We start from the raw sequence: 24193 nt of genomic DNA on the forward strand, positions 1-24193 counted from the left end.
TTAATTGAACTAAACTTATGGTAAAACAAGAACAGCTATGTAGGTAGTCATAAACAAAGCAAGCAAAAAGGGGAGAAAAGAGAAAATGTTACTACTTCAAAGCTCTTAGATAGCAGTCAAAGAAGGGATTAGTGGTACGCCACCTCGCTGGACCCGCCTACTACACAAGACCAGGAAAAAATACCTCCATCTTTCTTAGGAGCCAGAAGTGACCATATTTGGACAAGAGTGTGGATGACTAATCAGCATATGTACACGATTTTTCAGCCATAGACTGTATGCATGTATGGCACAGATATGCATACAGTTAGCACAGATTAGTTCTGCTAATCAGCGCTAAGTAACATAGAATAAAAGACTTCTTGGACACAATGTTATGTGCATAGCAAGCCACATTTATTTATCAAATAATTTAATTAAAAATAAAAAAGGCACCAGCACCAGAAACACGGTCTAAAGATCCCGCTTAAAAAGAAGCCTATGGAGTCTAGCATATGTCACTAAAAGTGGCCATACCCCCAGCAATGTGTCACACTACAGTTACAATGAAGAGGAAATGCAGTGCTGTACAGAATCAAACCACCAAACTATGAACATGCTTGTTTCTGCTATGAAATGTGTCGTTTAAGCATTTTAAGACCCTGAAGTTGCCCTTCTAGGAACTGAAGTTCTGGCAATTCTGCATTGGGATTCATTTTTTGACTTTGTCCTTGTGCACAACTAATGTAGTTTTAACATGGTTTGTCACCTTTCTGTATTAGTTTCTGCACAAAACGGCAATAAGCTACTAAAGTTACTGGGTCATAGAAAAGAAAGAAAACTCTAGCGTGTAATTATCGCATACTTGTCTTGTGGCCACAGTGGATGAAATGTTGCAGACTGTTTTAATTGTCATATGTGCTCAGGTTGGCATGGGTTACTATTAAATCATTGTCCCTTACTATAAAAATTAGCCAATAGTGCTTGAAGATTTCCACCAGGGCCTTTGTTTCTTTGCTGCCACATCAGCACTGTCCTCTCTTTGCTGTAGTATTATCCTTCAGGACACTATCATTATGTCCCGTCCTCTGGTCAGACTGCAGCATGCACAAGTAGAGGGGAGGGGAGTGGGGGGGCAACAAGCTACAATCACAGTGGATTTTTCTTTTCTGTGTAAGGCTGTTCCAGTGTTTCTTTCTTATAGAAATCTCATTTTATGCCATTTTTTTATGATTTTTTTTTTATTTTTGATCTCCCCTTTCTTCCCCTTGCTCCTTTTCTGGTTTCTGTTCTTTCTTTAATACTTGCTTTTTGACTTTGTTCTAAATTGCTCTTTCTATCTATCTCTGTCTAACTCTGGTTGTTTTTTCCCCTCCTCTCATGTTCCTGCTTTTGATCGCTCTCTCCTTTAGGACAAGGAGCCTCGTGGGATCATCCCACTGGAGAATCTCAGCATCAGGGAGGTGGAGGAGCCCAGGAAACCTGTGAGTGTTGCCTGATTAGAGACCTCAGCCTTTCTCCCCTTGGTTACTGTGTTCACTAAATCTTCTTTTTGTTAAAATATTTCTTCGCCAAAGATAATTATCTGGCACCTGTTTTTGATGACCTTTGACCCCTCTCTGTCCCTCCTTCAGAACTGTTTTGAGCTCTACAACCCAAATCACAAGGGCCAGGTGATCAAAGCCTGTAAGACAGAGGCAGATGGGCGTGTAGTGGAGGGAAACCATGTAGTATACAGGATATCAGCACCCACGCCTGAGGAGAAGGAGGAGTGGATTAAATCCATCAAGTAAGATTCCTCGTAATAGTAATGACGGCACAAAGATCCAGTGTTAAACCAGTAATGGTTGTTGTTACGTCAGAATAAACAAATAAAAATAAAAAAAAATCCGTGAATGTGATTTCCTTGATGTTGGATTCATTTAAGGCAGAAACCAGTTTTAACCTGTTCTTTTTTTAATTTCAATTAAATCTAGACAACTTGAATATATGAGGTGCAGTCTTAAAGTCTTACGAGATCAAAAACCTGACTTGATTTCAGTTTAGGTGATCTCATTCAAGGTCATCTTCTTGAGCACCTTGTTATATCTCTCTCGAAGTCCTGTTCTGACCCTTATACTTCTGTGATTTCACCACGTTCAAACTTGCACAAACATCAAACACCAGCTCCGGCTGTTTGCTGTTTTCTGTTGTCTGCTATTTTTCTGCTATTTTCAAAGGCAGAGGTTTTCATTAGAAAGCTCTTTCTCTCTTGAAAGGACATGACAGCATAGTTTGGGTTTGCAAAGTTTCATCTTAAGAAACAACAAGACTTCTGGTACAATGTTCTTCAGACAGAAGCACATTGCTTCGTGCCATATTTGGCAAAAACCAAACGCAGCATATTAGCACAAACGCCTCATACCAGCTCTGCAGCATGGTGGTAGAGGCGTGATGATTTGGGCTTGTCTTGCAGCCACAGGACCTGGCAACCTCACAGTCATTGAGTCCATCATTACATGCTCTGTATACCGAAGTTTTCTGCAGTCACAAGAGAGAGCATCTGTCTGACAGCTTGGTGCAAATTAGGTCATGTAACCAGGCAATAGTCCAAAGCATAGCAGCATTTTTACCTGTTTTTGTAGAACCAAGGTGCTACAATGTGGCAGGACCTTAAGAGAGCTGTGCATTAAATAAAATGTCCACAAACCTCAATGATCTCAAGAAACGTTGCAGAGAAGAGTGGGCCAGAGTTCCTCCGCAGTGATGTGAGACGATAGAGTCCTACAGAAAACAACTGCTTCAAATGACGACTGCAAAAACTTTCTTTTTCACGTGACTGTATTTTACTACAGTGTTTAAATTAAACAGTGAAACGAATAACAACATGTTTTATTTCCATCAGATCGTATACATTCACGCTGGCAGTGAGTATACCATCGCTTTGGCAGCTGTGATAACCTTGCTTTTAATGACCTAAATGCTGGATGTTTTGTAATCGCCTGCATAAACGGTGGTGCAATGTCAAAGAGAGTTGGCTCAGCAGAACAGAGTGCTTATATACCATAATGTAGTGCAATCATCCACCTCCCCTCTCTATACTATCAGAGTATTCACAGGAGACATGATGGGGGATTAGACATTGCGTATAACGCACCAGGGTTGAGCCAGCAAACCTATCCAACACAGGCAGCTCCAAACTAGGGGTGACGCACTCACATCTACCAAAGCTAACAAGTCACAGCTTGCACTTCACCAGAGGGGTCCGAGAGGACTCGGGGTTCTGTGGAGATAAAAGGCTTTTTATGGAAATTATGATTTGCCTCTTTTTTTTTTAAAGTAGAGATGATTATAGAGGCAAGGCCTTATCTGCTCATCTTGAGTGTCAGGAAGTGAAGTTGGACCAAGTAGGTCAATTAAGGAAGTGAGCTGCTGTTGTATGAATTAGTGTGACACGTTTGAAGTGAAAAGTGTGTTTTAGAAAAAAAAAATTAAATAATTCCAGTCAATGTATCAGTTTTTAAGAAGCATTTCCAGGACTGAAAAATGGTGGAGAAGGTTTTTAGCTGTGGCAGCTGCGCTCTGATTTGATTTCTCCACAGTGGAGTTATTGTTTCACAAAATTGGGTTGTAGAACACAACAATGAGGAGTATGAAAGAGGATAGTCATCTTACACACACTCATTCTTTAGCGTGTGGCGTTATAAAGGGAATCAGAGATATCCGCAGTGGGGGGTTGAGCCTCTTCTTGCTTTGTGCTGGTGCTAACAGGATTTAGCAGCCGTGAAACTGAGCTTTTTGGTAGAGCCCAAATGGCTTCCTGACTCACTTGCTGCCTTTGTAGGCTGCCTTTACTCCCTCCTCCCCCCCCCCCCCCCCCCAAACTAAGCAGAAGAGTCTATAAGCAGGACTGTTGTTTGCCCTCCTTCAGACCTATAAACCTGCAGCAAGAGGAAGAGAGCGTGTGCGACTGCATGGTTCGCTACGTTCTTGGCCAGGTTCTGGAGGAGGGAATCAGTGCAAGGTTCCAGCAAACCAGACTATCCAAAAAAAAAGACAACAAACAAAAAATAGGAGAGCGGGTCCCTCTTCAGAAACCATGGAAACCTAACTAGGTCACTCCACTAACTTTTTTCTTTTTCTTTTTCTGATCTAGTTAAAGCATGCGTTTGTATAAATGTGCCTGCATTTCCATATCAAAGATGTTTGAGACCCTCCTCTCATGTGGCCTTCTTATTTATTTCATCGCTGTCCTCTGATTGGCTTCTCTAGGGCAAGCATTAGCAGAGATCCTTTCTACGACATGCTGGCCACCAGGAAGAGACGCATCGCCAACAAGAAATGAAGAGGGACAATCAGGTGAACCTCCAAACCCCCTCCATCTTTATCTCCTTAAGTTCATGCATTCATAAACCACACACACTGCAAAGCTGGACTGAAGAGCACAGAGCTGACTTCAACCCCGAAGGCAGACTTTGGTTTCTTTCCTGGACTCTCCACAAGTTGTATGCACTTGCTGGGGAGACATCACACACTTGCTGGGGAGAAAGCAGCGCTCCAGCCAGTTTGTTTCTCCTCCATCTCATATACACCCCCCTACCTCCCCAGTCATGCTTATAAGATATTTATAGGTTTCCCTAAAGCCCAACTGCCATGTTTCAGGTGCACATGCATGCATGTGGGTTATTGTAGACCAATATGTTTGTATTTGTGTGTATGCAGCAGTGTGCATGCTATCGGTGCATACCGCATCTACAGTATGGGTGCATAAGTGATGCAAGTGTTCCCTCCATTGTGCTTTATGAAAAAAGTTGTTATTCAGAATCAGTTCAGATGTGTGGTCATTGACACGGTGCGCAAAATGTAAGGGTGACTGCTGGAGAAGGGGGGAGGTGGGATGAGGGGATGGACGGACACGTTTGGGACGTGGTTATGACCGCAGTGCAACCTCACCTGGACCACGTCGTCATCTCACTCTGGTGCTGAATTCTTCTCTCAAGGTGCCACGGCTGAAGAGTAACCTCAGAGGACATCAACAACAACAACAAAAAGATGGCTTAGATTTAGGTTCTTTACAGTCAGCTGGACTGATTTCATTTATCTGTGTGGAGCAGAGAATTTTGTAACGTGCATCCTTTCTTACTTTAGTTGAGTAGCAGTGGTGCTTTTGCTAAAGTTTCAAATTCAACTCTCTTTGTGGACTTAAAGTTGCAATCCTTAAGATTTCAGCACCTCTGGTTTGACGGTATCCTGTCACACATTTTGAACATCTGCTCCCTTACGAGGGGTCGCCAGAGCAGGTAGCTCCCACACGTTTGCACCTCCTCTGCAGATCGACCCAAGCATCTTCAGCTCGAGAAGTGAATGTTTGAACTACAGCACTGTCTGCTGTTTACAGTGTTTTGACTTTGATTACAACTAGACTTTTTCACACCTTTCCTCACCTTTAATCGAATTATTTTTTAAAAATAGCAAATATACTATTTAAATAATTTACATATGTAATATGGGGTAACCCATTTCCATCAGCCTTAATCTTAGTGAGAAATATATTATGTACCTATGACTGCTTCACAATAAAAGCCCTCTTTTTAAATGCTTTTAACATGAAACAGTAGCAGGATAACATTTGTTGGCAGCTGTCAAACCAGGATCTCATTTCATTGACATCTTAAGGATTAGAACTTTCAGAGCGCTTTCATTTGAGAAAGTCTATCTACTGAGTGGGTTTTATTTTTGGCTGTGCAGAAGCCCAGTTAGGTACCAGTCCAATTAAGCTTCTTTTTTTCCTTTCCCTTATCTATGGCCTATGTGAGTGAAGGTCGGTGTGTTGTCGTGATCCTGTTTGCATTTGGTTCGTACTCCTAAAGATCCTTGCTTGCCTTTGTGTTTCTTCTCTTTGAACATTTCTATATCTAATAACCAGCTATCATTTTTGTATTTATTTTCATTTGTGAAATGGTTTAATACTACCTGTAAATGTTCAGCAGTGTATGCCTAAGTTATGTTTGTATATACAATGTATAGCTTTCTGGTCTCTTTGTTGTAGTATGCACAAACTCTGTGTGTAACCATGTTTGAGCCGACTGGCAGTTTGCATCAGCTGAAGTTTGAGGTCTTCTTTGCAAAAGCCTTAAACATAATCATTATAAAATATATGGGGATGATGAATATTGGATAAATAACTGACAACGCCGTTAAAAAGCCATGACTGAGTGAGAAAGGTGGTTGTATTTATGATGATGATGATGATGATGATGATGATGAAGATTATGGTGAATATGATGATGATTATACTAAAGTAATATCAGTGATGGTGATTATATAATTGATGATGATGATGTCAAAAACACCAGTAGTTTTCTATATAATTGTAAAATACAGTGAAAGCCTTGTGGTCAGGGCATGATATTATCTTCTACTGCCCTGTGTGGGCTTATAGTTACATTAACTTTTATATTCTCTGTAAAAGCTATTGGTCACGTTGTACATTACGTGTATCTACATAAAGTATACATAAAGCAGATTTGTGGTGTGTTCATTATTAATGCCGGTCCTGACCTACTTGTTCGCATAAATAATGAGCTGTTATTAATGAAGCACTCAGGCTGCTTAGAGCACGATGAGCTGTTTTTGTTTTTGTGAATGCGGAGGTCATCCTCCATGATGGGGAGCAGTGATGTATACCTGCATCCTGGCAAACACGTGGTAAATTAACAGGAAGTAGGGAAAGGTGAAGGATGACCTATTGGATTTGTGTGTTAACGTGCACAATAAGTGAAGCAATAACACCCTCTACAGGCTGTTCAGAGAAATATGCACAAAAACCTGAATCTTTAATTTTACTATTTTTCTGCTGTTCTCTCAAAGAAAAAAAATCATCAACCAAAATGAAAAGTCATACGCTTCAGTGTTTTCTGTGGTAAAACAGATACTGAAATAAATTTTTATGCTTTATTATGTGCAGAGATTTACGTTTTTAGGTACATTTACCTTTAAATAAAACGACAGCTTTCTTGCAGTAGATTCAGTGTTTATGATTATTACAGTGCTCACTGGGTTTCTCTTATTTTGTACACACCATTTATGTCAATGATGTGAATATAAGCGGCTCATTACATAATAAACCTAAGGAAAACATCCCTATTAAATAATAACAGCTTTAGTAGATTCATAAGACAAATAAATAAAATAAGGGAATATTTAGTCAGCACGGTAAGACAAAGCCAGATAAACTTCTGGGATACAGATGTGTTCAGCTCTAGGGAAAGGTTTCACAGGTGGTGGTCACAGATCATTACTCTCTTCTTATCCCTCCTGACTGATTATTTTCCAATTTTGCTTTTTGCTAGTGTTCTTGTCACAACTGGTAGGATTAGACAAAGTTTGAACATGTTGTCCTGTAGGGACGTCCTGTCCTGGATGAAAGCATTGATGAGCTTTAGCTCTATTTGGTCGCCTTGGATACCCAGATACATATCATCCCAGAGGTTCCTGAGGCATTAGTACCTCCTTTATCCAGGAAATGCCTGCACACTCTTGCCACTGAATTTATGAAACGAGTGGACCATCAGTCCCACTGAAGTATAGCAGGCCCCCATGCCACCCTCATGGAGTCTGATTCTGATAGTTTAGTCAGAAAGATGCCCCTCAGTAGCCCAAGGATAATCTTCTAGCAGAGCAGATGCTGGTCCTGCTGCTGGGTTGATGTATTTCTATGGCCCTGTATAGCTCTCCTTATGTAACAGCACATCTCATCATTTAAGTTGATAGCTTTTATTCCTGCATTTTGGAGCTTTCATAATCAAATTTGACCCACCTGTGCACTTCTAGTGCCTGTAACAATGACAACTTTGTATGCGGGTATGTTTTATGGAGGTAAAATTGTGTGTGCAAATTGTGTTAATGTGCAAAACAAACAGTCCAGTTCAAAAGCAGTCTGTATATACTTAATAAATGATTGTGTACCTAATAAATAGGTCACTAAAATAGTATATTAAAGTATTATGGGCCCAGTGCTCAGCTGATTATCATCCATGGGGGAAAAAAAATTCTACACAAAGTGTGCAGCTTGTGACTCCATTCATTGCAGCGTAATGTTATTATGCTAAAAACGACTTAATGGAAATGAGAGCTAATGCTGAAAATGTCCGTGATACTTAAATCACATAAGCAATACTGTGTGTTTGTGGAGCATTAACTGGTTGGGAATTACAGTCCATTTTATACACAGTTCCCTATTTTCACAGTCTCAAAAGTAATCGGACAGTCAAAAATAGTTAATGCTATATTGTTGTTATTGTGCTTTTGTACTATAAGACAGGTTTGGAAAACTGTGGCTATAACTTGTATTTGAGCAGGTAGCATAATGATGGACACACTTGGTTTAACACAGTTTATTAGAAAAGCAGAGCGAGGCATCACAGTTACAGTACTGTGCAGCAGGCTTGAGCTGCCCCTCATTTCTCTATATTTTGTAAGGAAAATGTGAAATAGGTGCAGTGATTTATTGAAAGATGCACCATCACACGTGTATATACAGTCTATAAGGCAAAGACAGATTGTGTACAATTCTAACAAGCCTAAAAGTTAATACTTGGTACAACGACCTTTATTTTCCAACCAGCCTGAAGTCTGTTACGCAAACTTTCTTGTCATTTCTATAAGTAGTCTTCAGGAATAGTTCTCCAGGCTTCTTGCAGGACATTCAAAGCTCTTCTTTGGATGTTGGATGGTTCTTGTTTTGTCCTCCATCACGATGATCCCACACTGCTTCAATAATGTTACTCTAATTTCGTACCTCAGGGAGAAAACCCTGTTTCCCTTCCTTAAGAATGGCTTCTTGACAGTCATCCATCCACTGGGACCAATTTTGATTTCCTATTTCATAGAACATGCCTTTCAGATACTGTTAATGAAATATGCCCCGTTTCCAGCTAACAGTCATTTTGGGAGTCACTTTGTTGGTGCATAACTGCATTCACTATAGAAATGGATAAAGTGTGTGTTTTTATTACAGGCTGTTAGTAATAAAGTGCCCCTAACTCAAGGTCATCCGTTGAGTTAGGTGCCTTTTTTATGCTGGAATGATTGATGGGTCAGAGTTAAGCGACTTAACAAAATTAAATCATCAGGAAACGATCAGGAAATGAACTGACAATGAGTGAAAAAGCAGCCGACGTCCAAAGAAAATGCTGAAAGACGTTCAGAAAATTAGGAGCAAACTATTTTTAAAGAATTCAGGGATGGCTCAAGACTTTTGCACAGTACTGTAAATGACAAAGACTGACTCAGTTAGTCACTGCGTAAGCTTAGGTAGTCAGTGTTTATATTTGGATTTGAAGTGTGCATAAATAACAAAGGTTACTTCAGGTTTTGTTTTTGCAGATTTGCACACTGATAAAAAAAAATGAGCTGAGGAAAGAAAAGGACAAACACTGCCTCCCAGTGGATAAATATGGAATCACAGGGTAAAATGTAAAAAAGGAAAAAGGAAAAAGAAAACTGTATGGCAGACATTTATTTTACAGATGCAACGCCCTTTTAACAAAGATCTCTAGCAGCTCCACCAGGAACAACATCATGAATTCATGTAATCTGGACATATTATATATATATATATCTAAAAATATAAACAAAAACCAGTGTATATAAAACAAGTATCTATGATTTCATGTTAGATTCTGGGTCAATGTATGGCTAAATAAAGAGTCAAAGGCATTTCAACATAATGTCTTGAATATGTTGCCTTTAGTTTGATGACAATCCGGTTTTCCTGCTGCCTTTGAAGGTGTCAAATGACAACATTACTGAAAATTAGAACCACATCTGAATGAACTGCCCTTCAACTGCACAACAGCGTTTGTCTGTAGGGTTTTGTGAGATGGAGCCTCACGTGTAGTAGTTGGGTAGGCAGTTTTACTGGCTTGTTTTCGATCAGTTTTAAGGGAAAATAAAGGCAGCCAAGTGTTTTTTGCAGCAAACAGTAACCAATAACATGCTCATAGTTTAACACAAATGTGAGGTAAATGAAACTCTGTAGAAATACAAACTGCAAATGACCGGACACATTTTACATTCTACTCTTTTTTACGTTTGGCTCTGAGTGCAGAGGTATTGCTGATTGTGATCATGAGCAACTTCTGAGCGAAATGTGTGCTTTTGAAACTGCACATCCAATGAAACATCAACCACAGATATTATTGTGCCTTCTGATATTATTGTTATTGCACTGATGTGATCTATACTAGCACATATAGAAGGTCCTAAAACATGGCACACTCATTTAAATCACAAAAGGAAGCAAAGAAACAGCTGTGAGGCACTGGAAAGTAAAAAGCACAGGTACAGTAAAAATACAGTTCAAAGTAATCTATACTTGACCTTCTGAACATGAAAATAAAAAAAAATATTTAAATGTTTTTGAGATCTTTGCAGAAGCAGTGGCACAATGACCATTTTCTTCTAAAATCTGCAGATTTTGCAGTCGTGTCTGCTACAACAACAAACTCCCCAAAATCTTTTCTGACCTGATAAAAAAAAAAACGTAAAAACAAACAACAACTTGCTGAAAATAACTGGTTTCCAAATCACTTGACCACGGTCGTAATGGTGCAAACTCACACTTAAATATCAACCTTGTATCTTAAACTCTGGCCTTTTGTCAATGCCTCGGTGACTCTTTAGTAACTGGTAGGTTACTAACCACCCTTCAGCAGGGCGAAGAGGACACCTGATCATAGTCAGGACATTTGAGGAGAGCAGGGTAGCTGGTACTCATCTGAAGGGAAGCTTCACTCGAGATGTCTGAGGGGCTCCGTCCACGTGACCAGGCCTCCGGGTGGAGGAACTGACCAGAGTGGTCGGAGCAGTTGCTGAGGCGAGGACGGTAGAAGCTGGGATGGCGGGGCTGGTAGAGCTCCTCTGCTGCGTAGCGCTTCATGAACAGGTAGACTGACATGACGCCGGCGCTCTGCAGTGAGGAAGAGTCAGTTTATTCATAAATAACAATATGATCATTATGGCTTATAGCTTAAGACATTCAGTAATTAGCAATCTGAAATTATTAGAAGACAGAGAGAAGTATGTCCATTTATACACTCAGTACTTGGTTGGGACCATGAATTACTGCATCAGTGCATCGTGCCATGGAGGTGGAGGTGTCTGGTGGCTATGCTAAGGTGTTATTGGAGCCCAGGTTTCTTTGATAGCAGCTCTCAGCTTGTCTGTATTTTGGGGTCGGGTATTTCTCATCTTCCTCTTGAAAGATGCTCTGTGGGGTTCAGGTCAGGTGAGCTGGCTGGCCAATCAAGCGCAGTAATAATATGGTCAGAAAATCATTTGGTAGTAGTTTTGGCACTGTGAGCAGGTGGAAAGGGAAATTGGCATCTCCTGAAAGCTTGTCAGGAGATGGAAGCATGAAGCGTGGTAAAACCTCCTGGTAGAAGGCCACATTGACTTCGGACTTCGGACCAGCAGATTACACGACACCCCAAATCATCTCAGACTGCAGAAAGTTCACAGTGGACTTCAAACAGCTTGAATTTTGTGTCGAATCAGTTGACTTTGCATTACCACACTTCGATACAGCGCTGTGCAAACAGCCAGCCTTTTCAGCAGTGACCTTGTTGAGGGTGCTGTTCATAAGATGATATTTACACTGTTTGAACAGAAATTCACTCAAACTGGAAATGAAATGTTCTAATGATTTGTGATTCACCTCTGATGAGCTCATGAGCTATAAACACAAAAAAGAAACTAAACAAACAAAAACAAGAGTGAAACCAAACCTCCAACAAGGCAGCTCACTCTCTGGGCAGCTTTTACTTTGAAGGGAATGCCATTGTATTTTGTATATATTCAGTTTGTTTTCTTTGTTCTTTTTAAACATAGTTTAAGAAGCTGTTATTTTCCCTTCTGAAACCTATTTTAATATACTTGACACAATTTTGAGTAGTGCTTTTTTAATACAAACACAAAAAATGAAAAACCCAACAATTATAAAATTGTTCATGTATTCAAATTGCTGACTTGTTGAATGTATTTAAACATTTGTAACACATTAATGTAATGTACATTACACAACATGTACTCAAAAATGCTAACATGTTGTCATCAGTCTGAAAACCTGTTGTCTCCTCAATAAGCTCTATAAAGCATTTTCATTACTTTGACCTTCAGATCAATTGATTGACATTGAAGGAGAGGTCAGAGGTCAAATGTAACGTGATATTTTAAATCTTTAAATGGCACTTTCTATATGTTGACAACATATTCCACACTTAAGTTAAAAGGCTTTTTGTCAATTTTCGACCAATAAATCAGTCAATCTACATCTCTATGAATTCATTTAAAACTTTGGAGCCATTGTGTTTACAGACAGAATGACACGCAAACACAAAAACATAAGTAATGAATACAGGATAACTGAAAGTTACATTTTTTATCAATTCAGTAGTACATTAGAATAACTAGTATATGAATACTGTAAACATCTGTATTCATGCATGTTAATAATAATATCATAATAACTGTTTACCTGAGGTAATCCTGTATTTCCTCAATGTGAACCCTGGAGGGCAGTAAACACTCAATACTATGAGCACAGTCATTTTAAGGAGGAGATTTCAAAATAAAATCCTTCCTATTTACCTTCCTGTTACTACCGCACATGCCAACAAGTGCACAGTGGCAATGAGAGCTCAATGTTTTTATGTTATCTAGATTTATTCATATGAACATATAAACATGTTTCTTCTTGAATGTTTTTTAGCGTGTGAACTGACGGATGCTGCATCCACAGCCGTGCCAAACAGCAGTAAAAGTCATTTCTTTTTTTATGTTCAGCTTCTCACCTCAGTGAGCAGGAAGGAGAGGGCAGCAAAGGCAAAGGACCAGCCGTACTTATAGGAAAAATAGGCCTCACTGCTCTTCGTCCTGTTCAGCATTTCATCATTTATACTGGAAATGTACAGCACCAGGCCCACCACCAAAGCCAGACCTGAGGACAGAGAAACTGGATGTTAAAAAAGTAAAAGGGAGACACGACAGGAGATGATCCAGAGAAAGGAGGAGTTGCCTTACCTGAGAGGATAAAGAAGATTCCAGAGACAAATGCCAGGATGGTGCGGTGAGGGCGGACGTGGCCGATGTTGTTGAGGACAAAACCGATGAACATGAAGAAGAGGCTGACCAGAGGGAACGGAGTGGCTGAACGGATCATCTCTGAAGAGGAGGATAAAGAGCAGATGAAGGAGCCTGCTGTTTAACCACAAAAACACTAAACAAATGATCGAGCCAAAGAAGCTGAGATATGAAAAAAAATACTAAATACTTATAAATAAGAAAAAAAGCAGAATAAAAGTCTTTTAATGTGGAAATTGGAAAAAATTACATTTAGATTATCTTAATATCACAAAGGGAAATTAGGGCCTGTTTTGATCTATTTTAATTATACAGCAGTTTTTTAATTTGTCGTCTTTGATAGAAAATAGTTTTACATTCAAACTAGAGAACCACAGAAGAAAGAGGATGGAGAACAATGAGTCTTGAAATAAAAAAACTAGAATAAAATTCCCCCAAATGGAGCGCTGCACTGGAGCTCATTATATCGACTAAATGGAGTGATTTATCCTTCAGTTAAGTTTTGACATTGAGTTTTACTGAAGGACTGTCTGTGAAGAGGCAATAAGTATTCCAGGGAGGAGCAGGCGGCGACGTGAGGGTTCAGATGAGTCAGACGTATGTGATCTCACTGCATTCAGACTTCTGAACATGAGCTTATTGGAAAACAAGTTCTCAGACTGAAAAATGCCCCCAGCCTTTAATATAAACAAGTGCTAGTTGTGATTACTTTTTTTTGCCTAAAGCTGCAGCTGGAGGCGGTGTGTCCTGCTGGTACTTACTGAGCACGTTCACTGTGGACTCTGACGTCAGCTGGACATTCATTGGCATGATGTACTCGATGGTGAAGCAGCGACCTGACTCGTCACCTGCAAAGGAACGAGACAGAAGTGAGGGTGAGACTCATTCGAATTTACCCTCGCAAACATCGGACAAACAGATGTGCAGAACTCTTTGAGGATTAAAAGTCAGTTATTTAAATGACTAGAATTAAAGTGGAGCTTAAAGAAGGTTTAACAATCAGTGAGAACAGAAGCAAAAGGCTGAAACAGCCAGAGAAGAGGTCGGCATGTGGGCAGAGGCATTTTGAGAGACACATGGCAGCCAAAGAGTCCTAAATAGAAATCTGTGGGAGAATTCCTGCCCCATATAACTGACTTAGTGACAATCATATGACACATACTGACACAGGCTCACAACAGTTTTAGATGTGGTGGCAGGGATCTCTACTCATTATTTTTGCTGAATGATGTTTGCTCAGCTGCTCTTGGATGATCAGAAATTTCATAAATGAGCTGTAAATGAACTTATAATGTTGTGTAGTAGAAGTCTACCTCATAAGGGGAAAAAACCCTTTTAAAACATATTTTGGGGCAAAATTGTCAAACTTGTGAAATATTTTTTGTTTGTTTGTTTGTTTTTGAGCAGATTTGTTTGGTGATTCTGTGCATGCTTTCTTTATGTGAATGTGACCATTTAAATGAAAACAAGCTTTAAAATAATAGCTTGGTCGTGGGACACTTATCCATTGTAACCAAAGGTAGTTTTGAGACAGGAACTAGTTCCTCTAGTCGTTCCTGTGATGACCGAGTGTCTGTATGTGGGAATGTGTTGTTTTGTCTTATTGTGCTACTTATTTTCCACTGTACTCACTTAGACCTTCTCACTGTGGAGTCTTGGGACTCACATAGGGTAATACGGACATTTACAAAATGCTGTGAATACACAAACTACCCAGATGATTCTAGACAAAATATATGGACAAAAGTACTGAGCCATCCCAAATACAGAAGCTGCTCAGCCATGGAAACCCATGCCGTGAAGCTCCCGGTGCACAGCTTTTGTGCTGATGTTAATGCCAGAGGAGACCTGGAATGCTGTAGGTACTGCATCAGCAGAGGTTAGGGTACTTTTACACATTATGTAACCCTGTTCTATAATTTCACATGTCTGTCACGAAGAGTAAAAGCAGTGTTACTAACATAGAGAGGGACCAAAAGAGGACACGAGAAGGTTGGACAGCTACAGCTGATGGTACAAAAGATTATCTGATGTTTTTGAACAACATGGCTATCTTGTTATCTTGTTACAGTGACAGCTGTAACAAGATAACAAGATTCAAACCTTCACTAGCGTCAAGATTGGAGTGACTTTGTCCAAAATTGTCAGTTTTTGCATGTTCTGATTCCCAAAGAGGAGCGACAGTAGCATAACCTGATGAAAATTGATCACAGTGCAGAACACACAGTACACTGCAGCTCTGACCTTGATAGTCACGCATAAGTAGAACATATCCACTACTTCACTGCAGTGATATTGCCTAATGGCCTTTTTTAGCTTGAAAATGCTCTAAAATGCTACACAGTCATGACGTTGTGCAGGACAACGTCACACAGACACGAGGACTCATCCTCTGTCTCCTCATTGCTCTTTTTATCACTTTTACTTGTACTCGACACTTACTCACAAGCTCTCTTTTCCACTCACACACACAGTGATGAAGTAATTGTGAATGTGTGTGAATATGAATGCTGGTGGTTTACATGATGATACATCACTGTGACAGCTTGCTGCTGTCGCCACCTTTACTGTAGAGATGATGAAGATCTTGAATGTGAGAGAGTAAAATCCAGTGGCGTTATCTGTTCTACACTTTTGATTCATCCATGACTAACTGACAAATTTCAGGAGCACAGAGATAGCCGTACCCACATATTTCCTTAATTTTTAAAATCTAGTCACTAACCAGCCAGAAAGCAGACTCTCCAGAGGCCAGAGTGCAACGAGGTCTTGATGTCAGTGCTCTGGTTCAGAGGCATAATGACTCCCTCCTCCAGGTAGAGCCAGTAGTCGGTGCTCACTGCCACTCCCAGCAGCCCCAGGCCACTGATTGCAAAGACACTGCTCAGCAAAGTCAAGGCCTTCCTGCTGCATGCACTCATGGCCACAGCAGGGTGAGCTCCAGCAGCCGGTGTAAAATACAGAATAATCCAAGCAGCAAGCTGGAGGAGAAAAAGGGAGATGGATGTGGCACTTTAAAAGAAGCTGGAAACAGAAACCACCAAAAAAGATGCTTAAAATAAAAATAATAATAAAAAATAAAAAAAACGTTAAGAAAAGAAACACTAAGAAAAAAACAAACTATAACCTCTAAAAGCTACGACCAAACAAAAGTTTAAAAAAAATCCTGTGACATATAAAATGTGAATTTTTATTTATTTTTAACAAAATTCAAAATGTTATTTACACAATTATGACAAAAAAACCCTAAAAAGCCTGAACCACAAAATAATTTCCAGAAAATTCTATTTATTGAACCTTCTGACAAATAAAAACAAGTGGTCATTAACTATAATTATTAATTTGCATATCGTTAGCTTCATAGCATAAGTGCCTAAGTCATTGACTTAGTCAAATGACTTAGGCAATTATGCTATGAAGCTAACGATATATGAGTTTTAATTTGAGTTATATTTTAACTAGCATTTTTTTTCTTTTGTAATCTACTGCTTAAAATATATATATTGTGCAATTTATTTAGGGTTCTGTTTGTGGGTTTTGTTTTTGTTTGTTTGTTTTTTTTATAATGTAGAGGTCTCAAAAACTCTTACAGGGTTAAAGGTTGAGAATACTATTATTAGCATGAACCTAATTAGCTTAGCATGAAGAAACTGGGAAATCAGCTCCTGTGACTGGCTACAAGCAACAAAATCTGCCTTCCACTATTTTGTAATTCATGTATCTGTTTATGAAAATTAGCTTGTTCCAGACTATTTATCTCAACTTCTTGATAAACAGACTGCCGCTCACTGCCTTGTTTGCAGCTAGCTGCATTTAGCTGAAGCTAGTATAAGACTGAAGACTGGGGGAGGACACAGTCTCTCAGTCTGTAACATCAGGACTTTGACGCAGTCTACAATGCCAGCTATGTTTAGCTAACTTTGTGGATTTGTTGAGTTTCCTTTGGTATTATTGTTTTACCGTCTGAGTTTAGCATGTTTTTAACATGGTTTTGTGTTGCTAGCAGCTGTGTTTTAATATTCTTTTCATTGTTCATTGTGCATATTCCTAGTTTTTACTTGTTTTGTTTAACAGCGCTTTGTGATTACTATATGTTTAACACCTGGATGGAAACAAGCTAGTTATTCATCTCCCCCCCCCAATATTTGTGCTAAGCTAAGGTAACTGCACACTTCAGGATGTGCTGGTTGTATTATTTGTTTATCTATGTATTTGTTTATTGTTTTTGCTGTTTATGAGTAAAAATTTCAGGCTAATATCACAAAATCTGGAGTTGAGTTGAGTTAAGTTGAGTTAGATATCATGAAATTTCAAATTACTCAGAAGTAAACTGAAAGTTTGAGAGAGTCAGTATTGTGGGACTCATAGCTTCAAATTTTGAGTTATTTTATTGGCAGAAACAAGCTTCCTTAAATAAAGAGTACGCGGTTCATGATGGAGTTAATGTTTATATTTCATCAGTCTGGCAGCTTTCCCAGTCTCAATTCATTCCATTAAAGAGCAATGTTCAGATTCATAAAACACCACCATAACTTCTAAAATCTTTGCATATTTATGTAAATACAAACTTCAACAAAGAGGTTTCCATTACAGAAACTGTGATGGTGCTTGAGGTGTGTCGCTGTGTGCCCCTTGACACTTTCAGAGAGAAATCAAAATAGAGAAAGAGTGGAAAAACATTGTAGCATTTTTTTTTCTTTTTACATTTGACTCCAAGTTTCATTATCACAGAAAATACTAATTCAGTCACGAGAATTAACTATCCAACCTCCCACAAAAAGGAAAATGAAGTGTGATTCAATAAAACCTGTTTGAGCCTCCAGGCAGAGGTACATTAAATGTGTCGCAGTCTGCTACTATGAATACAAACGGTCACTTTATCTGAAATCCAAGACGAGCTTCTGACATTTTACGGCCATGAATCCAACAGTGCAAGCCAGCACTGGGATCTGGCCGACTGATAACATAATGAGACATCATCTGAAGAGACAAGGTGATGATTTACATCCCATTTGGGAACCCCATGTGAATAATCTCCGGGTGGTGATAAGGGGGAAGGATCAAGTAGAGGACAGATATTAAAGGGGGCTAAATAGTAGCTAATTCACAGCATATTTATGAAACAGTTTTGCATAAATAGGAATATTTTCCCTCTACAAGCACATTAATCAGCATAAAGACTTCTTTTTGTTGCCCCTCAAGCAACTAGAGTTTAAGCTGCTAAAAAAGCCAGTGTCTGCTCTTTAAGAGATCACATTTTATCAGTAGAAACACCCTCCATATCATCTAAATCATCCCCCAACAAGGTCACCTCATTTACTCTGAAACAGCCAATATTCATATATCACAAGTCAGACTGTTATCCAGTACCATCCAGAGCATTTAATCACGTATTTTATTACTTAGTGACAGCAGCGTGCTGACAGATATTAAAGGATCAATACACAAACCGGGAACACTGCAATTACACGGTCAGGATTGAAAACACAGAGACCACCAGTACACCTGCAATCAGCATTATTTTAAGTAGAAATAGAAATCAAGATATTTGTGCAAAATCTGCTTCACTATAGGTCACATTTTTTAAAAACAAACAAACAAACAAAAAGGTGAGTAAACAATAAGTGGACACTGGAATTCTTCAAATATGCAGTTATATCTTTCTGAAATAGTAATAAAGGAAAAGATTAATGTACAAATATAATGTAATAAAAAAACATACTGGGTTTCTACATGACTATTATAATCTGTCATTACTTCACAGGTTAAATTCCTTTAGAGGGATGGAAAAAACACTCCTTTTAGCATTATCGCTCCATAACATGTCAGTGCACAATATTCACACTTCACTTATCAAACATGAAGGAGCTCTTTCATCCACAATCAACACTAAGCGTCCTCAAACGTCTCTTCTTATCCAAGATTGAACTCTGACCATGAAGGTTATAAGCACAGTTTCATTGTTACTCCTATTAAAACCAAACATGTTGTCACAATGAAGTAAACAGCTAAGATATGGGTACATAGTGAGCTAAGGAGTACTGTGTGCATAGACTTGTGTAGGAATATTAGACTCCAACTCAATACTCAAATGAAACAGATCATTGCAGGTAACTGGAATCAAGGATTAAAAATAGTTGACCATTTTAGATTAAAGCTGTTGATTAATTTAAAAAGAGAGAGAGAGACTTTATCACACGCACCTGTTTATGATCCGTCTGGCTCTTCCTGCACTCGGAGCAGAGATTGCGCCCAGAGTTGTGAATTAAAACCTCACTCCTGCAGTTTGCCCGCTGAAGGTCTGACTTACGGAGGAAGATCGGCGTTGCTCCGTCGAGTCGGTCACGAATTCGTTCGGAAAACTGTGTAATCTTTGGGTAGAGAGATAACGCATTGCAGACACAGTCCGTGAGATAAACTGAGACGGACCGCTGGTCCCGCTCTCTGCTGCGTGCTTTCAGAGAGAGAGAGAGGGGGATTGTTGATGTTGTGGAGAGAGAGAGACCTGCTATCAAAGCGAGTCCACTCCACTGCTAATGAGCCAACTGGTCAAAGCTTTGATTAACTCTCTGCGATGAATCAGTGAATTTAAGTCAGTGTGATGTCCTTTACATAAACTCACTCTGTTTCTATCAGGACCAAGGACAGCTCCAATCAGAAAAGGATAGAGTAGTTTATGTTCTGTAATGAAATTCTTTACAGATCCATGTTGTATATTATAAACTAGCATTTTATCCATTTATGGTCACGTCTTAAAGAAAACACACCTCCAATCAGGGATGGAAAAACTACCCTGATTATATTCTCACATTATTCGAACAACTAGTCGTTTGTTCTGCTGTAAAATGGTCTCTGTGATTCATATACACTCTCTGGCCACTTCAATAGCTGCACGGAGGATGTGTACACTGTGGTCATAAACGGACGCATCTGTACTCAGGTAGGCTGCGTGTTTAAAGTTTAAAGTACTCAGTTGGTGCCAAAAATTTGGTGCTAAAAAGTATCCGCCACATTATTTCACAAGCAGGCTGAACTATAGATACATGACATGTAATACATTTCATGTTGTTTACTCTAAATTCTGACCCTATAGCTTCGGACTTTGACAAGCAGAAATCCAGACTCATCAAACCAGGCACCATTTTTCCAGTCTTCTATTGTTCAGTTCTGATGAGGCCATGTGAATTATACACCCCGTTTCCTGTTCTTTGCTGACAGGAGTGGCACTTGTTGCTATCTTCAGCTGCTGTACTCCCTCCGCTTCAAGTTTCGACGCGTTGTGCGTTCAGAGATGCTCTCCTGCATACCTTGGTTCTAACAACTGGTTATCTGAGTTACTGTTAGCTTCTTGTCAGCTCAAATCAGACTGTCAGTTCTCCTCTGACCTCTGGCATCAACAGGGATTTTTTTTTTCAGAGCACTGCAACGTCTATAAGTCTAAACGTGCTGCCCTATGATGGGCTGATTAGATATTTACAGTGTCCAGATGAACCCAATAAAAGCGCCAGTGGCACTAGTTGGTTCAGTTTTTTGTTCTGCCTCTTTGTTAGCAGTCTAGTGACCACAGATTTTATGATATCGTTTTTTATGGATCATCTTCAAACTTCACAACAGTATTCGAGGCCTTGGGGAACATGAGTACCTTGGTTGGCTAAGCATTTGACCCTCGATCATGTTGCAATAAAAACAAAACATAAAAAGGTTTAGTACAGCACTTGTCCTTTGGGGGGAGTTGCGCTCTCTGAGGCTTTCTTGTATACTGTGATAGTGGAACAAAATAAACATATACAGTACATCATGCATAATTCAATCACTGGTAATTTAATCTCCTTTTCCTCAAGCCAAATAAGGGTGGCGGTGACATGATTAAATTGGTAGGAAATAAATAAAAAAACAAAAAGCTGTCTTTTCTTTTATGCATTATTTATTGTGAAATAAAGTCAAATGGGGATTGGTGGAACAAAAAGGTTAAAAGGTAAAGAAAAAGCATAAAGTAACACAAGTAACAGTGTTGAAGTTGTACTTAACCGACCTCTGTAAAGTGTAAAGTGCAAAACTGTAAAGTTTTGCTTGTAAAAGCTTTTAAACCACACGCCCGTGCCATCTGGCTTCTGTCAGGTGCAGTGTGTACAAAACACACAGCGATGTGAAAACAATGCGGCATAATGTCATTCATGCGCTTGCTACTTTAGGCATTTCAGCGTGAGACAAAAATACTATGAGGCAAAAGTGAGAACCAGGAAATTTACTGCAATAACTTGAGCTGTGAGTCACACTGCCCGAGTGTAGGCCTGTGGTATGCCACCGCTATTAACTCTGGCAAAGGAGAACTTAAACCATAAAATCTAAACCTAAGGTAAGAAAACAAATGAATGATATCCAGTAGGTCAAATTACCCTCCTTCAAAGCAAGAGAAAGCCTGCGTGTGCCATTGACATGTGACATGATGTAAACGCAGATTAACACGTGACCACTAAGAGCTACGATACAGAGTTAGAAGAAAAAGTCCACAATGAAAAAGAGCGAAGGAATATTTTCATTTTCATACTTTATTTATGCACAGTATCCGTCATACCACAAATAACAGAGGAACGAGAAGAATCAGGTTAACAAAAAGCAAGGGCAGTGAAAGGAAACATACAAACATCCCTGTGGCTCTAACTGTAGCCTGTAGTGGTTCTGTACCCTGACTAGCCCAACTTATGATGATCTCTGTTAAGGGGTTGTTTTTGTTTTTAAATCCCTCTTTCAGTTCAGATTCTCAATGTGAGACATGTAAACACACAGATTAAACGTAGAGATCTCATTTTGGTCCTGATATATGTGACAGCTGCAGGGCTTAAAAGCTGTGGTAAAAAGTCTTCCTTAATTTGGCAGTTCATTTTGAAGATTCACTGTTTTAATTTGTACATATTGGTAATTAAAACACAAACAAAAAAAAACAAAACAAAAAACCCCAAAGAAATACAGAAATAAACAAACTGCTTGACGCACCTGACTGAAATCAAAAAAAGACTGTTTGGCACCGGTAAACAAAAAGCCATTAGAAGCAATTTACACACATTTGTCTGCTTATATTTCAGCATTTTAGCCAAACAGGTCCGGCTACATGACAGCGAAACTGGGAAGAGACATGAAAGCGCACGATGCTGCTTGGACTGGGATGGTGGGGGTTTGTCTAATTCTGCGCGGTAAGGTGGGAAACTTCATGCTCCACACCAGGCATCTCTGTATTTCATGCAAGGGGTCGTTCTCATGCTTAGATCAGGCCTCGCCTCACGCATGCACACACGATATATATAAAGAATGGACGTATTTCGGCCCCGCAGGAAGGGCTCTGAAATCCTCATTAGCATTAACGTGGTTTAGTTACATAAGGAGTCAGCCCTGAGACGACCAAGGCAAGAGGGCATTCAACGGTTCCACGCACAGTAAGTGCTGCATATTCTCTATATGACACTGAGTAGAAAACAATGGATAAGTAGTGGAAATACATATAACAAGGTTTGCTGATACCAAAGCTACCAAAGATTCAGCCAAATGTTATATATCTCTTCTTAGGGCTAATCTAAACATAGAAATGTCCGAACCGTCTACGGTAATAAAAGCACATTCAGTTCGTAGTATAAAATCTGCAAGTAGCTCGTCGCTTCGAAACATATTTACATAAAAGACCCCCCAGAAACGAATAAATAAAACAAAAACACGGTCGACTCACGACAGAGGGGTTAGACGTCGCTCTGAACGTAAAAGCTGTCTTTTAAACAGAACATTAAAACAGGGACAAACCCCCTTTTTTTGTTTTTCCCAATTAGGACCCTCTCTTTAGAAGAAAACGTACGACAGTTATATATCAACGCTGTTTATATCGTAATACTAAACTTTACAATGATACCAGACGTGTAATGCATCCTAGAGTCTACTGCTCGTACAGAGTCAGAAAATAAGCATGCAACAGAGATTTGCTTTGTGCATATGGAAAATAGCATCGTTATCATTCAAAACACTGCGACTCTTTAGCCACACTTTTCTGACCCTATAGCCACTGTAGGCAACATCTGTTGCATTGAAAAAACCTAGACAGTTTGTAACTGTAGCACAGTTTGATTCAGCTTCTCCATGTCAGGTTAGGTATACTGTAGTTTTACATGAGCTACAAAACAACAGATACAAACAGCCCCTGTTTAAGGGTTTCGGTTATTTTTTTTCACTGGGAAAAAAAGGCCAGAGGAGGAAGAGTGGAGAAAAAAACACTACAAGGACAGCAATAGAAATGTGTTATTCCACTTCTACTTTGGCACACAGTATACTACCTCTTTTTTTGTTTGTTTCTTTTAGTATATAAATATAATTTACACATGTAGCAGTTCAGAAGTAGATAAAGCCGGGACAGAGCAGAAAAAATAGGTTCCGTATTTGTTGTGCATTGCAGCTCTTTGTGTGGTGACATGGGGGAAGCATGAGAGGTGGGATGAGCTGGAAAACTGATTAAATACCTAAAGAGATAGTAACTGATACTGACACATATTTGTTCACAAGGTAAAGGCTGCGGGTCTGGAAAAAGAGGCAGAGAGTTAGAATAAAAGAACATACTGTGAGATGTTTGGGAAAGCGATTCTCTTTAGATTGTACATATATGGTTTTCACACTTTGCTCCTCTCTCCTCGGTCATTTCTCGATGCGGGTGTTGATAGCTAGTAGACGGAGCACTGCGGAGGATGAATCGAGTCTGTTGACAGCGGGGTGTTTGGTTGAGACCGGAAAGAACCTGTATACAGTGACAGTCATTCTTTTTTTGTGTGGTTTTCCTTCTTTAAAATCTCCGTTCTCTCTCTCCTCATACCACGCTGTGCAGGGATGGATGGAGGAACTGAGGGTTGATGTAGGAAAAGCCGGCGAACTCGCCCTGGTCGATGTTGGCAATGACCAGCTGGTCCGGAGGGGTGAGGACGGGTTGGGTACGCGTGAAAAACTTGTCAAAGTTTTCTGCTCCTTTGCCGCACTGAAAGAGATAAATAAAAAAAAGGGATGTCAGATGCAGAAAAGGGTCAGTTATCTTTTTGATCACCGGGCAGTAAAAAGCTGGTTAACA

At 39.5% G+C, this 24193-nt stretch overlaps 3 protein-coding genes across 5 annotated transcripts in view; 1 reads left to right on the forward strand and 2 right to left on the reverse strand.

Moving 5' to 3' along the window:
* Window positions 1-6484, forward strand: part of cyth3b (cytohesin 3b) — a 42146-nt gene extending 35662 nt beyond the window's left edge. The window contains exons 11-13 of the mRNA XM_080906350.1: window positions 1392-1463; window positions 1614-1768; window positions 4231-6484. Of these exons, the coding sequence (XP_080762476.1) occupies window positions 1392-1463; window positions 1614-1768; window positions 4231-4303 (300 nt within the window). The 3' untranslated portion in view covers window positions 4304-6484. The remainder of the gene's footprint in view (window positions 1-1391; window positions 1464-1613; window positions 1769-4230) is intronic.
* Window positions 6485-9517: 3033 nt separating this feature from the next.
* cacng5b (calcium channel, voltage-dependent, gamma subunit 5b) lies at window positions 9518-19487 on the reverse strand. The gene is made up of 6 exons (XM_080905643.1): window positions 19305-19487; window positions 15827-16082; window positions 13863-13949; window positions 13042-13182; window positions 12813-12958; window positions 9518-10930 (listed from the first exon to the last, which is right to left on the reverse strand). The coding sequence occupies exons 2-6, from the start codon at window positions 16020-16022 to the stop codon at window positions 10670-10672; spliced, it is 831 nt and encodes a 276-aa protein (XP_080761769.1). The 5' UTR covers window positions 16023-16082; window positions 19305-19487; the 3' UTR covers window positions 9518-10669.
* A 2162-nt stretch (window positions 19488-21649) lies between these two features.
* Window positions 21650-24193, reverse strand: part of prkcab (protein kinase C, alpha, b) — a 122687-nt gene continuing 120143 nt past the window's right edge. For all 3 annotated transcript variants that reach the window (XM_080905367.1, XM_080905366.1, XM_080905368.1), the window contains one exon: window positions 21650-24103. In XM_080905367.1, the coding sequence (XP_080761493.1) occupies window positions 23939-24103 (165 nt within the window). In that variant the 3' untranslated portion in view covers window positions 21650-23938. The remainder of the gene's footprint in view (window positions 24104-24193) is intronic.

Source organism: Rhamphochromis sp. 'chilingali' (genome assembly GCF_963969265.1).
Source record: "Rhamphochromis sp. 'chilingali' genome assembly, chromosome: 15".
NCBI classification, from domain to species: domain Eukaryota; kingdom Metazoa; phylum Chordata; class Actinopteri; order Cichliformes; family Cichlidae; genus Rhamphochromis; species Rhamphochromis sp. 'chilingali'.